Genomic DNA, 17,489 nt, shown 5'->3' with positions numbered 1-17,489 from the left:
TGCTGGAGCCTATCCCAGCTGTCTTCGGGCGTGAGGTGGGGTACACCCTGGACTGGTCGCCAGCCAATCACAGGGCACATATAGACAAACAACCATTCACACTCACATTCATACCTATGGAAAATTTGGAGTCGCCAATTAACCTAGCATGTTTTTGGAATGTGGGAGGAAACCGGAGTACCCGGAGAAAACCCACGCATGTACGGGAAGAACATGCAAACTCCACACAGAGATGGCCGAGGGTGGAATTGAACCCTGGTCTCCTCGCTGTGAGGTCTGCGCGCTGACCACTAATATTTAATACCTACCTTCAGAGCAGTCATCTCCAATGTATCCCTCGTCACAGAGGCACTGACCCTTGACACAGCGCCCTTTGTCGTGGCAGTTGTTCAGGCAGCTCAGCTCCGCGCAGCTCTCCCCTTCATACCCACTCTCACAGGCGCACCTCCCGTTGATGCAGCGCCCCCTGTTGTTGCAGTTGTCTGGACAGGTGTGCACGGAGCAGTCAACGCCCGAGTAGCCCTCCTGACAAACACACACGCCGTGGTCGCAGTATCCCCGAGCTAAGCAGTCATTGGGGCACGCTTTCTGACCGCAGTCCTCCCCAGCGAATCCCTCATCACACACACACTGCCCATCTATGCAGCGGCCGTGGTTCTGGCAGTTATTAGGGCAGCTCAGATGGGCACAGTCCTCCCCAGCGAATCCGGGGTGGCACAAGCAACGCCCCTCAACACACTCACCACGGCCGAAGCAGTTTGAGGGGCAGGTCTTGATACTGCAGTCCTCACCGGCGAATCCTTCCTGGCACACACACTGCCCGTTGATGCAGCGACCCCTCTGGAGGCAGTTGCTCGGACAAGACAGCTCGGAGCAATCGCTTCCTTGGAAGCCGACATCACAGGAACACCGTCCGTTGATGCATTGGCCCCTGCTGTTGCAGTTGTTGGGACATGCCAACTGGCTGCAGTCCTCTCCTTGATACCCGTCGTCGCAGATGCACATCCCGTTGAAGCACGTGCCTCTGTCGCTGCAGTCATTGAGGCAGGTGAGGCGGGAGCAGTCCTCTCCGCTGTAACCTGCCGCGCACACACACCGGCCGTCAACGCAGAACCCATTGCTGTGACAGTCACCGGGACAAGTGCGCTGTTTGCAATCCTCCCCCCCAAAACCCTGGTCACACCGGCAGGTGCCGTTGACGCAGCGCCCCCGCCCGTAGCAGTTGTTAGGACACGTCAGTTCTGAGCAATCCTCGCCAAGGAAACCTTCCGGGCAGATGCACACGCCTCCCACACAGCGTCCTCGGCCCTGGCACATGTTGGGACAGTCGGACTCAGTGCAGTTAGGACCCTTCCAGCCAGGCTCACATTTACAGCTGCAGGACTCGGTGCTGTAGTTACCATGGCCTCCACAGAAAGGCCTCGTTCGCACGTTCCCTTAGACAGACAAAGAATAGATATTAAGCAGGGCTCTCGTCAAAACGGATGGTATTATGCTAGCCTCGTGTTTCAAAAATGTGTCAGCTGTTGGTCTGCAAGTGGGCTTTTGACCATTAAGAATTTCAACCTAAATAAACTGGACCAAGCCTTTCCAAAAAAAAAACAAAAACCATGACTGACTTTCATTTCAATTCATGACCCACCTGTCACCTGTGCGCCACAACAGGTGCCCTCGCCGCCGCACTGATTCCTCAACGCCGACACCTCCCCCTCGAGCATCTCTATGCGGCTCATGAGGTCCCTCAGGCCCGGCACGTCGGCGCTGCAGCCACACAGCTGTCGAGGGAGGTTAATGCGGTGGGTGAAGACAATCTGGTTCTCGCCATCCGTGGCCTGGTGTGCGGTGTGGCGGCCGGAGGTGACAGCAGTCTCCGTCTGGGGCGTGCTCTTGGGGCCGCCGTCCAGGTTGACGAAACACGGGCTGCTGGCAGGGACGTTGATGTTGTAGACGTGGTTAAAAACCATAGGCTGATCGCCGCCGGGCAAGGTGACGTTGTGTTCTTCAGGGTTCTGGCGGCGATGGCGGAGCATCTTTTTTACAAGACCGGCAGCACAGGCGGTGAGCAAGACGCTCAGAAGGAGGCAGTGCGTCAGGCCTCTTGTCGCCATCTTGCTTGGAAATGATCAGCGTTGATAGATCTGTAAGAGACAACAAGATTAAGGTCCAGTCCACACGAAAACGTTCCTAGGATTTTAATTTCGGCAGTTTGAAAATTTGTGTCCCCACTGTGCCGGATTAGTAAATCCAGGCAGAAACAGGAGACCGGACTTCTTATTTTTTTATTTGGCTTTGAATACAGCGTCCATGCGGGATCTGTCTCCTCTGTCGTATTGATTGACGGACATCACATTGGCTTTCCCCGCCTTGTCATGTCGTTAAACCTGATGGACATTTTCCGCTAATGCCACAGCGGAGTCTTTAAACAGTAGGGGCTGGAGGCGCAGGTATGTAAGGGGGAACCCTTTCATCGGCTTTTATGGTCTTGAACTTTCACCTTGACCTATTTCTGCAGGAACACCACTCATTCAGGAATTTGTTACGGCATCAAAATAAAGTGCAGCTCCGCTTTTCGGAGTCTGCACATCTGGCTAGTGGTAAGATGAGGTATGTTATGTAAAGTAAGCGTACACATGCGTTGTGACGACACCGAATACATTTGCATGATTCTCAACCACAGGTATTGTCGTGCTGAACACTTCAAATACACGAGGCTAACAATGCAGGCAAAGAAGACGAGGAAAGGATGCTAGCAAGGAAACTTTAACTAAATATGAGCCGTTTGCTAAGCTAGAATCCAGAATAGCCATCACTTCCCACACGCTGGCAGCCAAACGGGAACTTTCCAGCCTGGAAAAGAAGAACCTGGGAATTGGACCTTTCTCTGCCCGGTCCCGATGGCCCAGATCATCTCTCACTTTAGAAGGCATGAGCCCCGCACACTGTGCAGAGCACGGTGGGGAACATTTCAGCACATCTGTTTGTTTGTTCACCTATGATTTGTACGTCTCTTGTTCTGCAAATTGCATCTGGAAATCATCTGGGCAACATTCAGTGAAGCAGGGGAAAACAAAGAGCGACACCTCGTTAACAGATCTCCCAGTTTCCACCCTGCCCTGATTTGCTAAATGTTGTCAGGCAATCACGAGGAGAACAAGTAACGTGTGGATCATTCCTGTTCCTGCGCACGTTCAAGACAATAACAACCAAGCTGGAGACGTCATTGGGTACACAATCTAACGAGAGCCAAGGTTCTGTCAACAATTCTGCAATTCACTTTCAATTTTTATAAGGCACAGAAAAGAGAAATATATTTGTGTTCCTGTCTCACATAAAGATTGTGAAGGATGGGGGGAAATGTTTATGAAATTATCTATATATGAATGAGGCAGGAGTCATACATGGAAAAAAAATGGAATTGTACTGTTCACACCGATATGAAAGAAATCAGATCCAGGTCACATACCACCAAAAGGAAATTGACTTGCTGTGTGAATGTTGCCATAATGTGGAAACTCTGTTGCAAGTTCAAAGCCTTAGAGGACAAACACAGATAATTAACCATTCCTAATCTCCAGAACTGGCATTTTTATGCAGAATAGTAGACATGTCCGATAATCCATCCATCCATCCATCTTTTACAACTTTTCTGCAGTTGGGTAGTGGGCGCAGTTCCTCCTGGGGGATCCCAAGGTGTTCCCAGACCATTTGGGACATGTCCTGGGTCTTTCTCGAGGCCTCCCACTGGTCAGAGGCCGCCCTGGTCTTCCTCAATTACTTTTTCCCGAATGTCAGTGCTTCCCACCTTATCTCTAAGGGCGAGGCCAGCCACCCTACACAGAAAACTCACCTCAGTCACTAGCACCCGCCATCTTGTCCTTTCAGTCACTACCCAATACTCATGAGCATAGGTGAGGTTAGGAATGTATATCCACCACTAAATTGAGAGCTTTGCCTTTTGGCTGAGCTCCATCTTCCCCAAAGCGGACCGATGCAGAGTCACCAGTCCATCTCAAGTTCCATCCTTCCATCACTAGTAAGAACAAGAGCCTGAGGTACTTCAACTCCTCCGCTTGGAGTAGGATCTCATCCCCGATTCGGAGATGGCACTCCCTTCTTTTGCGGGCAAGAACCACGGACCCAGAATCAGAGGTGCTGATTCTCATGTTCTATAACATCGGCTTATATTTGGATGAACATGATATCGGATCGTTATCACATACTACAGTATTAATTGGCCTGTACCCTGGAAACCGCCCATGAACGATGCAGGAAAAGGCCGAAATGATACTGTGTCAAAGCCCAGGGCAGTGATACTGATACAATATAGAGTTTAACCATGTCCAGTATCAGCCCCCGTAGCTGTCCACTCAGAGCGCGCTGCTCTGGTATCGTGCCCGTGAAACAACCAATCAGAGAACAGCACACGAGTGCTTAGTGCCTAGTGCTTCTCCAGTCACCAAAAAACCCAAACTAGATTAATGGAACTTTAATTGTCAGACATTGATAAAATAAGACTCTTGATAAAATATTATTGTTGAAATATTTTTGCAATTGTTGTGTTTACACTGTTTAGATATAATAAATGTAATAAACTGAACATTTTCTGGAAACAAAATGGTCTTTTGATTAAATAGTATGTGATAATAAGCTCATGATTAAATAGTATGTGATAACCTTTGGTCTCGGGCTGATACTGACACTTGGGGGCATGATACCTGGCCTGATACCAGACAAACCATGTGATAACCTATAAGTATCCGTATTTGCAATGCATGAAAGTACAAACAATTGACTGATTTCTGTTGAATGTAAACTCTTAAATCCAGATTGACTGTACATTCCGGTCGGTTCCAGTTAAGCAGCACTAATGGACTAAAAGGATCAAGTTCGTTCATCCCTGCACCATCCGCATCATCCACTTTCTTGGTCCCCGTGATGGAACACAACTGAATTGTGATGAACACATCACTTCTGCTGACTCGGGACAAAAGCTGGCTTTCAGGGTGCATTGATCACCAGTCAATCACAGTGTGATTGTGATTGACACCAGAGACACTATGCTAAGAACGCCTCTGATGTCATCACCTCTGATCTCAGCAGGACAGCTCGTGATGAAGTTGAAAATTCCATTGCCCAAAGCGAGCACTTTTGCATGCATTGCTTTCCTACCTGCGGGCTTCTTGTCGCTGCTTGTTGCAGGAGAAGTGAAGTGTGAAGACCCCCTCCCCTTCTCCTCGTCTCGCTCAAGCCAAGAACATGATGCTCCGCAGGCTCTCCTCTCCGGCAAGGTGTCAGCTTCTCCTCCTTCCTGCACTGAGGGCGGCAGCATAGGAAGAGAGAGAGTGTGGGAGTGAATGTCTTTTAAAGTGTGATGAGGTCAGAGCTACGCTGCTGCTGCCTCCACTCCAACCTTTAAGCGCAGTCAGTCTTCCCTCCTTCCCTCCCTCCCTCCCTCCCTCCCTCCTCCTCCTCTGTGGCTAATGGACACCGCAGCGTTCCTCGGAGTCATGACAGAGTGAGCGGCGCTTGCGGTCGCCCGGCAGGAAAATTAGAAGGGATGCACGAGAATTGAAGGAAAGTGATGTCAGATTTTGTTTGACTTCACGCATCACCGCTTGAAGGTTCACTCAACTGTGCAACGTCCATCCATCCGTCCGTCCGTCACTTTTATGTTTCACTTACCCTGGTCAGCGACACTGAAGCTGGAGCCTATCCCAGGTGTCCAGAACAGTCAACTGAACATACAAATCCGCAAATCAATTACACATTTGGAGTCATCAATTGACCCTAACGTACGGAAACATTAGTTTTCTATACCAATTACTCTGGTGGAAGACACTGGGAAGCGGGAGCCTATCCTAGGTGTCCCGAAACCGGAAAGATCACCTGTCAATCAACTGAAGCTACAATTCATTCATTCATTCATTTTCTACCGCTTTTTCCTCACGAGGGTTGCGGGGGTGCTGGAGCCTATCCCAGCTGTCTTCGGGCAAGAGGTGGGGTACACCCTGGACTGGTGGCCAGCCAATCACAGGGCACATATAGACAAACAACCATTCACACTCACATTCATGCCTATGGACAATTTGGAGTCGCCAATTAACCTAGCATGTTTTTGGAATGTGGGAGGAAACCGGAGTACCCGGAGAAAACCCACGCATGCATGGGGAGAACATGCAAACTTCACACAGAGATGGCCGAGGGTGGAACTGAACCCTGGTCTCCTAGCTGTGAGGTCTGCGTGCTAACCACTCGACCGCCATGTCGCGAAGCTACAATTCTGGTAAACCAATTCCAAATGCGCAGTCTATCAGTTGACAATTTACTTTTGACAAACATAAAAAGGAAATGTTGACTTTTCTAGGAAACTGGAGCCTATCCCATGTGACCAGAACTTGCATCGCCTGTCAATCATAGACAATTCAGTCTTCAATCTAACACACGATTCTACCAATCACAAATCAGCAGTCATCATTTTCGACACAGCGAAAGCCTAGGTCACAACCAGTCATCAAAGTTTTTCCAGCCAACCTCAAAGTTTTGTGGAAAAGCTAATTCTGCTAACGATCAAAGAAACCAGCTCCTGGCGACATGCTCCTGAAATGAACAGATGGGACGAGTAGCAAAGCATCTCGAGTGTTGCGTCCAGCCATGTTGGACACGGATGAAAGCAAGCCGCAGGGGAACATGTGATGTCAACTGAGTCTCAACTCCAAGACCACTCAACCGCCAACTGTTCGTCTTAATGTGATTAGACTGAGAGGAGGAAAGAATTAGCTTAAATCTTTCAAATGATCGCTTGGCATTCACGTAGTAAACCCTTGTTTTACCATGAGACATGAACGGTAGCCCAAATTGCTCGCAAAAGGAGATTAAGCAGATTTGTCACTCTTCATTGCAACAAGCGTAAGGTGAACAACATGTCTGCATTTTTATTACCTTTCACTATAAAATGGTGCTAATGTTTGGAGTTCAAGTTATGCTGAGGGAATATATATAAACACGTTCAGTCTGTCACCATTCATCAAGTCAAAACTTCTTCTGCAGGGTCTGACGGAGAGCCCCCGAGGGAGAAGGAGTCCCAAGCAGAACCAGACAAATGGGTCACGCTAGTTAAAAAAAGGCCTCTTGCGAGCACAGCCGGAAACATGGCCGCCACCAACATGGCTAGCTAGCGTTTTGTGAGCTAATAATCCCTGTCAGATTATTCACTAAAGCCCTTTTTCTATCAGTCTTGTCGGTTCAGGCCTCCTTTGTCTATGTGAGGGTCCCAAAATATTCAACCCAAGCCACTGTTTGCTTGACGGAATGCCAAGAAAGCTAAAAAAAATGACACTAGATTATGACAGAAACAGGATTTGACCTTGTTTGTGTGGGCTTATTTACATAAGATGTCAGTTCTAAGATTTGGAGGAATATTCTAACTAGGGATCGACCGATATGTTTTCTTTGGGGCCGATGCCGATACCGAATCACCCTTAGCCGATGGGCGATTTTGCTTGGGCAGATATTTGTGGCCGATACTGCTTTTGATCCCTCAATTTACATTAAAAAAATGACCATGATAACAAATATTACAAGTCTCATGTTTAAACAAATATTTATTGAAATGTAAACACTGAACACAGTAGGATTCAGCTTTCTTAAACACACATTTAAACGGCATTATCAACTGTAAAAGGAGTAAATATTCAACCATGTGAAAAACATTTCTGTCGTAGTTTAAGTTTTATCTAGCATCGATGTGATGACTGCTCCTCCGCAGCGTGACGCGTGACGCGTGACTGTAAATCATGCGGTGGAAAAATATATCGGTGAACCCACGCGCGTATCGGCCAATATCGATTCAAGGAAAAAATATATCGGCCGGCCGATGTATCGGTCGATCCTTAATTCTAACTCAACTTTTTTTTTTACTGTGTAAATCCACTTTTGGACAGTAGGAACCTGCCTGAAGCTTCGGTCACAATACTAAAAAGTATGTACGGTTTGAGCGGCACGACACACAAAGGAGTTCAAAATTGACACCAGCTAAAAGTACAAAAGACACATACAGAGGTTTTTCAGATCTGGGGATGTTGTCGATTGTTGCCAGCTTGTAAAGCCCTTTGAGACTTTTTAGCGATTAAGGGCTATAAAAATAAACTTAATGTTGGCCGTACGGTTGACACACAAATTGCGGACGTGTATTTTGCAACCTGAAAAAAAACGTAAGCGTCCATAGAATTTGTCTGACATGACAACAAACCTCTGCATCCAGTTTACGGTTGGACAATCAGCACATTACGCTCACACCTTCTGTGTGTTTGTTGCCGGTAGGAGCCTGTACGACTGGTTGTGACGTAGGCTTAAGCACAGAACTGAAGTCTATGAGATATGCAACAAAGTACCGATCTAAGAAATCAGCGTTTAGTCAACCCAATTTGTCATTACTAAACAAACACAAATTGCTTGGAATGCCAGCCGACTGATCGGGTCTGTTTAGCCATGTTCGAAGTCTGACCGCTCCCTTAAAATCATCCACGAATGCCGCCTTTATGAAGCAAAGACTGGTCTAGCATTATGCTCTTTGATCTGTACGGTCGCAAAATAAACACAAGAAGCAGACATTAGAAAGTAGAATGAGAAACACTCATAACTAGCACAGAACCACACAGGTGACCTTTTAGACTTTGGTCTCTTTGGACCATAAAACAGTCAAGAGGGACATTGAGCAGACACTGTAAAGTAATATCGCAACAGAAAGAGGCGTCAAGGCGCGTGGCGATCCCGCACCCTGTTGCAGGTCCTTAGCTGTTATTCCGAGCTTCCAAAGCGATGAAAAACCACATGACACAGATACACAAGAGATGAGGTCATGTCTTCTCAGGACGCTTCTGCGGATTCAAACAGACAAAGCTGGGCTCTTAAGAAGACCCAAGCTTACATAAATAACCGGTGTCACATAGATGATGGAGAGCCACAGTTCAATAAACAAAGCTGCCGTCGCCCAGCACCGCTATCAAAACTATCCCCTATAGTTAGGCCTCCAAAGACCACTCTGTTGTCCTTGTAGTTGCTCAGTTTTCCATCTGGACTTTGCTGAAATATTTACTCACACTCTGTTTAATTATAAAACTGCAACAAAAGGGGCCGGAGGCTATGGAGGAGCAGTTGGACTCCCTGAAGGCCACGAAAAACAGCTTTAGATTGGGTCTGTTCTGGGTCTGTGTTCCTTTACGGAATTGTGATTTCAGATAAGGTCGGCATGTGTTGGACATCAGTGAAGAACCTGAAGAGTAGCAAGCCCGTGGGACGGACCTTTGAATGTTTTCCGCGTCCTCATCAAACTGGCGAACGGCCACATCCAAACACTGAACAGAACCCGAGCTGCTGCCGCCCCCCTCGCCCAAACATGAACTAATATGGATCTGAAGACTGAGCTCGGGTGTCCTTGTTTGACGCTGCAGACGGGTTTACTTTTTGTTTAAAGATTGGAGAAATAATTTGCAGGATCGAATTGACCCCTGAATGAGCCACGCTGAATGTTTGGCAAAGCGACGCCCTTAATGAGGCTGGTCCGTGGCTTCTGTTGGCGCCTGAAGCTAGCTTCAAGTAGCTCAAGTTAGATAATAGCAACAAGGATTATCCAACATGTTGGTGTGTTAGCGACAAAGCAAAAACTGATGCAAGGTCACTTCTTTGGACATCACTGGACTTGTGGACTCCTCATGACCACTATGTAGGCTCAAACTTTAGCTTGTCTTCTTACTTGGCCTAAGGAATATTCCATTGGAGCCATTGATGCTCGCCTTACTGTACTGTTGTGGCGGAGAGCGTTCCCAAGCTCGGCTATGATCACAATCTTTGGGTTGGCACCAAAGGGTGGAGTCTGGAATACATGAGTTGGATGTCTGGATTCACACCCTTAGATAAATAGTATTGACAATGGTCATCTGGGAAGGACTCCGAGTATCCCAGGAGAGGTATTTTGGGCACCGGAAGACTAGTAGACCCAGGACACGCTGGAGGGAAAAGGTCTCACAAGCCATTGGCCGTCTGGGCCGCAACCCAGTTGAGGATGGACAGAGCAGATCTATCCATCCTGTTTCACTTAGCTACTTAATCTGGATTTATTCCATCTGAGTCAGGGAGCAGACTACACCCTTGATTGGTTTACACATCAATGGAAGGGCAGTTCTCATTGGAGAACTGACTAAAGTCGGCTATTGTAGCATTGTAGCATTTTGTTGTCATGTTGTCAGCACACCTCAAAGGTTCTTTTGGACTGAGATCTCATAGTCGAGGTTTGTTTAGAAGAAGGGGATTTGTGATTTCCGTCCACAGGAGCAGACGCTGTTGCAACACGGCCACTGAAAACACATGACTTACAGTCTCCTTTAAGTAATCACATCCAGCTGAGAAGTGTCACGGATAAGTTATTACAGTAACGTTCTCCAAAGGGTCCTCACACCCCCCCCAAGCCTCCCTTCCACTCGCTCTCCCCGTCATCGTTTATGATGGCTGGCCAGCGCCGAGGCTACTCAGTCTGGCCTCACTTAGCGTCGACTCAGCATTTTCTGTGTGTGTGTGGGGGGGCAGCTGCAGGAACTCTGCTGCGGTCCGACTTGGACACATGGAAAATGAGAAAGTGGGAGCCTCCAGCAATTATTCTCACTTGTGTGAGGTCCGCAGTTTGTCAAATAAAAATACTAGTGGGGAGGATTAGGATTAAGACAAATGCTAATGCTAACGTGTCGACGGAAGGCCGCTTTTCATCTATTTGATGGCACCACCAGACCTTGAACCTACTAATAAATTTTAAAAAGTTTGTTGATTGGAAACAGGAAGCGAGAATCATTCATTCATTCATTTTCTACCGCTTATCCTCATGAGGGTCACGGGGGTGCTGGAGCCTATCCCAGCTGTCTTCGGGCGAGAGGCGGGGTACACCCTGGACTGGTGGCCAGCCAATCACAGGGCACATATAGACAAACAACCATTCACACTCACATTCATACCTATGGACAACTTGGAGTCGCCAATTAACCTAGCATGTTTTTGGAATGTGGGAGGAAACCGGAGTACCCGGAGAAAACCCACGCATGCACGGGGAGAACATGCAAACTCCACACAGAGATGGCAGAGGGTGGAATTGAACCCTGGTCTCCTAGCTGTGAGGTCTGCGCGCTAACCACTAGTGCTCCGTGCAGCCGCTAACTGAATCATTCATTAATTCATTCATTATATACCGCTTATCCTCACGAGGGTTGCGGGGGGTGTTTGGAGCCTATCCCAGCTGTCTTCGGGCGAGAGGCGGGGTCCACCCTGGACTGGTGGCCAGCCAATCACAGGGCACATATAGACAAACAACCATTCACACTCACATTCATACCTATGGACAATTTGGAGTCGCCAATTAACCTAGCATGTTTTTGGAATATGAACATGCAAACTCCACACAGAGATGGCCGAGGGTGGAATTGAACCCTGGTCTCCTAGCTGTGAGGTCTGCGCGCTAACCACTCGACCGCCGTGCCGCCCCCAAAGCGAGAATCAACATTCAGTAAATTTATTATCTGCTTCTGAAGAGACTATTTTCACAAACTAAACCGCCCACACTTGGTGGGTGTTTTCCCAAACAACTGCTATTAGCATTAGCGTGTTCTGTGTTCTGAAAGAAATGTCCAACAAAGTCTCAGCGGGGGAAACGAAAGCCTTATTTTTTTACAATTCCATGACAATTAACACATTAACACGCGAGCTACAAGCGCATGAGCTCATGGAACGTTGGAGACCTTTGCTGAAGCCAAAGGACAAATGGATTGAACTTGATACCCCGAGCCAAATGGATTTAGCCGACAACATCGGCAAACTGCACAAAACATCCAAAAGCAGAACTCGTGTCCTTCTTGCTCTGTGATGTGTAAATTTCTCTCGGAGGTGAATCAAGTTTATCTTCTCCGTCGGCTCGAAGCTGAGGTCACGCTCGTCGGGCTACCGGAGCGCTAGTTCTGGGCCGCTACGTAAACATTGCCTGTTGTTAGCTTAAACAACACTTGTTCCGCCCATCCATCAGCGGGAATTATTAGCGAGAGACACGCGGAATGTAATCACCAAGCTGCAAATACGTCATCTTTGTTTTAGTGGCGCTTGCTCTAGCGGACCTTCATCTTTGATGCTCTTCATTTGCAGGCAGCGCAGCATATCATGCAGTGTCGTGACTCAAAGCTCTTTTTCACACAATGGGGTGAAAATCTATTCAGATTTGCAACAATACCATCATCGTGATGACAGGCATCGTGATGTACAAGCACATCCTGTACATCAAGTACGAGTAGCTCGTACTAGTACGAGTAGCACTAGAGTAAGTAGTAGTGTATAGAGCAGGGGTGTCCAAAAGGACCATTTGTGGCCCGCTGCTGCTACTTTTCTTATTGGCAAAAATATAATTTAAGAATAAAATAATAATTAAAAAAAAACACTTTGAAAAAAGTGGTCATTTTATGAGAACAATATAATATTATGTCATTTTAGTATCAAGGTTGCAATTTTTGAAAAATTACGGTTGTGGAAAAAGTTTGAAAGTTCCAAAAATCAAGTCAAATTACTCAAATATTTTGAAAAATTATATCAAATATTATAGGAAAAAAATCCAAAGTAATTTGAAAAATAAAATGTAAACAATTTAGTTGTTTAGAGTTTAAACAAATAGAAAATTTTAAAAGTATAGTAATAATTTCACAAGAATAAAGTCAAAATATGACGAGAAAAAAGTAAAAAGCAATTTTAGGTCGAGGTCAAGTTAAACTTTATTACCCCAAGGGGCAATTTACATCTTACAATCTACATTTTTATAAGAATAAACTTGTAAATATCCCAAAGAAAATTACATAATTTTATTTTTTCAAAATGATTTTTTATATTATGATTAACAAACAAAACTAGATAGAGTTGTAATTAATATTATGAGAATAAAGTAAAAATATTACAAGAAGAAAATTGACCAAGATGATTTAAGAAGAAAGTTTAAATATTTGGACAATCAAACAAAACTACTAAAAAAACAAGACCAAAGACATCCTGGTGTAGCGTATGAGCCATGACAGCGTTTTGGAAGATAAAATATGAAAGACGGCTACTTACAGCGGGTGCAGGTGAAGTGTCTCCCTGGTGAACCCTCACGTCCCCACAAACACGGCATCCCAGGACCTTCCAGAATGGCTTTCTGCGGCCCAATGATTTGTTGATGTTTGTTGGCGCCCCAACAAAGCTGATGTGCAGCAACAACGCCGCAGGAAGTCGTCTAAAAAGATCAATGAGCAATCCAAAGGAGGTCAGGACTTCCACTCTCATCAACCTTTCTATTGACGTCTCTTTTTAGCACCAATACGCTTCAATTTACTGTCCTTACAAAGATGACTGATGACTTGTTTGACACACATTAGCCATCATTGGGACGCATTGGATTGCCATTGCAACATAATGGCTAGCTGCTTTGATAACATTCCTTGGTTGTCATGACAGTTCTTGGTATTACGTTTACTCATACTGCATGACTACATTGGAACCTTGGTTAGCGGAACCTTGGTTAGCGGAACCTTGGTTAGCGGAACCTTGGTTAGCGGAACCTTGGTTAGCGGAACCTTGGTTAGCGGAACCTTGGTTAGCGGAACCTCGGTTAGCGGAACCTCGGTCAGAGGAATTTTGGTTAGTGGAACTTTAGTTAGTGGGATCTTGGTTAGTGGAACTTTAGATAGCGGAACCTCGGTTAGCGGAACATCGGTTAGCGGAACATCGGTTAGCGGAACATCGGTCAGAGGAATTTTGGTTAGTGGAACTTTAGTTAGTGGGATCTTGGTTAGTGGAACTTTAGTTAGTGGGATCTTGGTTAGTTGAACTTTAGATAGCAAAACCTTGGTTAGTGGAACTTCGGTCAGAGGAACTTTGGTTAGTGGAACTTTAGTTAGTGGAATCTTGGTTAGTGGAACTTTAGTTAGTGGAACTTTAGTTAGTGGAATCTTGGTTAGTGGAACTTTAGATAGTGGAAACTTGGCTACGGGAACCTTGGCTCGAGAAATCTTGGTTAGTGGAACCTTGGTTAGAGGAAGCCTTTGTTAGCGGAAACCTTGGTTAGCGGAAACCTTGGTTAGCGGAAACCTTGGTTAGTGGAACCCTGGTTAGTGGAACTTCGGTTAGTAGAACTTTAGTTAGTGGAAACTACACTACAGGCTACAGGACCCTTGGCTAGAGGAAACTTGGTTAGTAGAACCTTGGCTAGAGGAGCCTTGGTTAGAGGAACCTCGATTAGAGGAACCCTGGTTAGCGTCATTCCTTCCTTCCAGGAGCTCCCATTTTTCTTTTCTTCCAAATGCTTCTACTTTCTTCATCTGTAATATTTATATTGCAATATTTGGACTTTATCCTCATAATATTATAAAAAAATCAACTTTACAGCAAAAACATTCTCCATCCATCCATCCATCAATTTTCTATGCCACTTATCCTTGCTTGTACGTTTGGGTTTCCACCTGAGCTTTGGTAGGAAATGAATAAAGGAGACGGAGGTCCCCACTTGATGCATTCAACATAAAGGTGACATTTTAAGTTCTTTGACTGACGGCTTCCAGGAAGGTCAACATCATCCGAAAGAAGGCAGCCAATGAGAAGCCGAGGAAGAAAGAGACCACCGTTTCGGTCACATGACCACCTTGCTTGGACCTTTGGGAGAAAAGCTTCATCTATCGACCGGTGGACTGAGCGGCGCCCCCCCCCCCTGCTTAAAATCATAAATATTCCGCAGGTCAGAGGTGAACCTGATGTGGCAACAGATTTACACGGCCGGTGACGGACAATAAAGAAAAAGGTGATTTATCGCCCATTTTCCCTCCGGTGGAATCCACAGAGGTCAAAGGGCGACTTAGTGTGGAGGTACGGTATGCTCATAAACTGCACTCGTTTATCATATATTCTTCATAACATACGTTATCCTGCTGTGCATACAATATGTCTGCTGCAGTTTCTGTGAGGGGGGGGGGGTCTTGGATGTTATATGAGTGTGGCCGTGTCTTCCTATCAGCGTATAGCTCACATGCTGTGCAGTTCACTTTCATTGATTTCTTGCTTGGGCTTTTGGGGACATTGAGCGGTGGTCGTATCTGCGGGGCATCGCTGGCATTCATTGTTCTCTTACTGTCAAAGTCTGTACTGTGCTTCACATTTAACCAAGTCCGTTACTGTTCAAGTCTGTACTGTACTTTGAAGGCAGTATGGAAGTGTACATTTGACTGGAATGTTGGTAGTCCCTATGTCACAGTTGGACTGAAAAGGGAACGGTGCGGAGTAAAGGTGGGATCCTTTGCCAGGATGGTGAGTATGAGGATGCATCATCATGAGGTATTTGAATGATTGAAAGGAGGAATCTATCCAATGTATGCGTTGCGGAATAAAGGCCTCCATCCGCTGTGCTGGAGACAAGGGAGGCCGTCTCTATCCTGTTTTTAATTATGTATCGACACGACCTCGGGGGTTTGACCTGGTTTCTGGCTAACGAGTCAGAGCGCCGTCGGAACGCTGCAGAAGACCTGGAAAATAACGCAGTCGTTAACCGTTTAGTCCGAGGGATTCAAACTTTGCTCACCCTCACGTCTGGCTTGTGTTGCTTTTACTGCTTTGGGGGTTTGGTTGAACAATGCCTGGGAAGACACGCAAGCTAGCATACACGTCATACATGAATGCTCATTGACTTATAGGATGTTCATTTTCTTGCTTAGCAGTCCCCGTAAAGCGCATACCGAATTTTATAGCGATTCGGCGAAACATGCTAAACGTTTGGGTGTCCATTTGTGGCCCGCGACTGTTTTTTCATTGATCATTGTTGGGTTTTTTTAATTGTCATTAGTGGCTGGCACATTCTGAAAATAGGCTTTAAAAACTTACAGTAATTTTACAACAATAAAGTAAAAATCCAAAGAGACAATAAATTTCAATCTACCAAGAGGTGAAATATGTTTTAGGAGCATAAAGTTGAAATATTAAAGAAAAACATATTTTTTTTGTCCCGTCCAAAAATAATATAATATATAATAATAAAAAAATATTAAAAAAAATATTTTAAAAGAGAGGGAAAAAAACTAAACAAAAATGAAGATACAATTTTTGGAAAATTAGGTTTTGGGGAAAAAAAGATTATACAAGGAGAATAAAGTCAAAAATAGGAATAAAGTCACGATATTACAAGCAGAAAATTTACATTCACAAAATTTGTAAAATTATATTTTATGAAAAAGCAAACACTTTTACAAACTACATTTACAGTATATACATTATACTGTATATGTAGTCATAGCCACTGATACACACAAAATATGAAGTTTTTGAGTAGGGTTTTGAGTAAATATTTCATGAACCACTGATGCAACCACCAAGTAACGTGCTATGCCAACTTGCATCACTTTGTAACTTGAAAAACTTCAAATATGGATTGCTCATACACAATATATGGAGTGTTGGAGTGACTTGAAAGCATAACGTCTTGAGTTCTGGATTTTTCCGGGAAGGAAACAAGGGTCAGTTCCACTATTTAAACCTGCAATTTGGAAAGTATTCTTGCAAATGTCACTGCCAATGGGAGGAGAACAATAGTGCTGCTAGTACCTGGATGGATGCTGTTTTGGACAGTCCGCCAGTGGATAAGGTCATTCAGGGCTCACGGTGCCCTCTAGTGGTCAATGTTGGGAAGCCATATGCTTTCATGGCCATGAAGTGGATCATGTAATGCCATCATATCACTGACATGCAAAATGATTAAATGTTACATTTAAACAACAACAAAATGCACATTTTGGAGAGCCTTGGTTAAGTCACAAAAAATATATATATATATATATATAATATGACTCCAGAAATGTACACTTCAAATCAGAAATAAACATGCAGTACCGCTTTGTGCCACAGTTGGCAACCTGGCAAAGTAGCATCCAATACGCCATCATTCATATACACAACGTAATTCAGGTACAAATAATAGTTAATTTAAAAAAAACGAAAATGGCAGGTAAGAGTGTAGATTTTAAGCGCAGCGTAGATTTTGCCTGCTGTATGAAAATAAATCAATATAAGTTGTTCTAAAGTGTGCAAAGATGTCATTCGAGCTAGATGAGCTAAGCTAGCTTAGCTGTACGTCTGAACGTCGCCGCCATATTGGCTATTTTAATATTGTTTACATTCTCCTGGGTACAGGAGGAATTTTGGGGTCAAAACCCGATATTGAATGAATAGGATTTTTTCATTTGTAAAGTTATTTTTGCAGTATTGTAAAAGATATTTTGCTTAAATAATTGTATGTTATGAAATAATAGTATTATTTCGTTTATGTTTATTGCATTTATATATTGTTAACTTGTTCTTACAAATATTTTTTTACTACCCAGGGTGTTTTATTCTGATTGTAGTCATGATCAACACAATTCCAAAGTATCGATATCTGTGATACTGACCTTGTATTTGCT

The 17,489-nt window shown here is 45.0% G+C and overlaps 1 protein-coding gene across 6 annotated transcripts in view; it reads right to left on the bottom strand.

Moving 5' to 3' along the window:
* The window catches only part of LOC131106076 (tenascin-like), a 32,583-nt gene extending 15,094 nt beyond the window's left edge, over window positions 1-17,489 (bottom strand). For 2 of the 6 annotated variants that reach the window (XM_078794085.1, XM_078794087.1), the window contains exons 1-5: window positions 17,478-17,489; window positions 13,126-13,285; window positions 5,170-5,313; window positions 1,643-2,138; window positions 309-1,436 (exon numbers count right to left, since the gene is read on the bottom strand). In XM_078794085.1, coding sequence (XP_078650211.1) covers window positions 309-1,436; window positions 1,643-2,108 — 1,594 coding nt within the window. In that variant the 5' untranslated portion in view covers window positions 2,109-2,138; window positions 5,170-5,313; window positions 13,126-13,285; window positions 17,478-17,489. Of the gene's footprint in view, window positions 1-308; window positions 1,437-1,642; window positions 2,139-5,169; window positions 5,314-5,410; window positions 5,453-13,125; window positions 13,286-17,477 lie in introns of those variants that run through there. The other 4 variants (XM_058054827.2, XM_058054838.2, XM_058054809.2 and 1 more) reach the window with 3 other exon arrangements.

Source organism: Doryrhamphus excisus, linkage group LG10, assembly GCF_037039965.1.
Source record: "Doryrhamphus excisus strain RoL-2023G ecotype Guam linkage group LG10, RoL_Dexc_Guam_v1.1, whole genome shotgun sequence".
NCBI classification, from domain to species: Eukaryota; Metazoa; Chordata; class Actinopteri; order Syngnathiformes; family Syngnathidae; genus Doryrhamphus; species Doryrhamphus excisus.
This window is presented reverse-complemented; position numbering and strand designations above follow the sequence as displayed.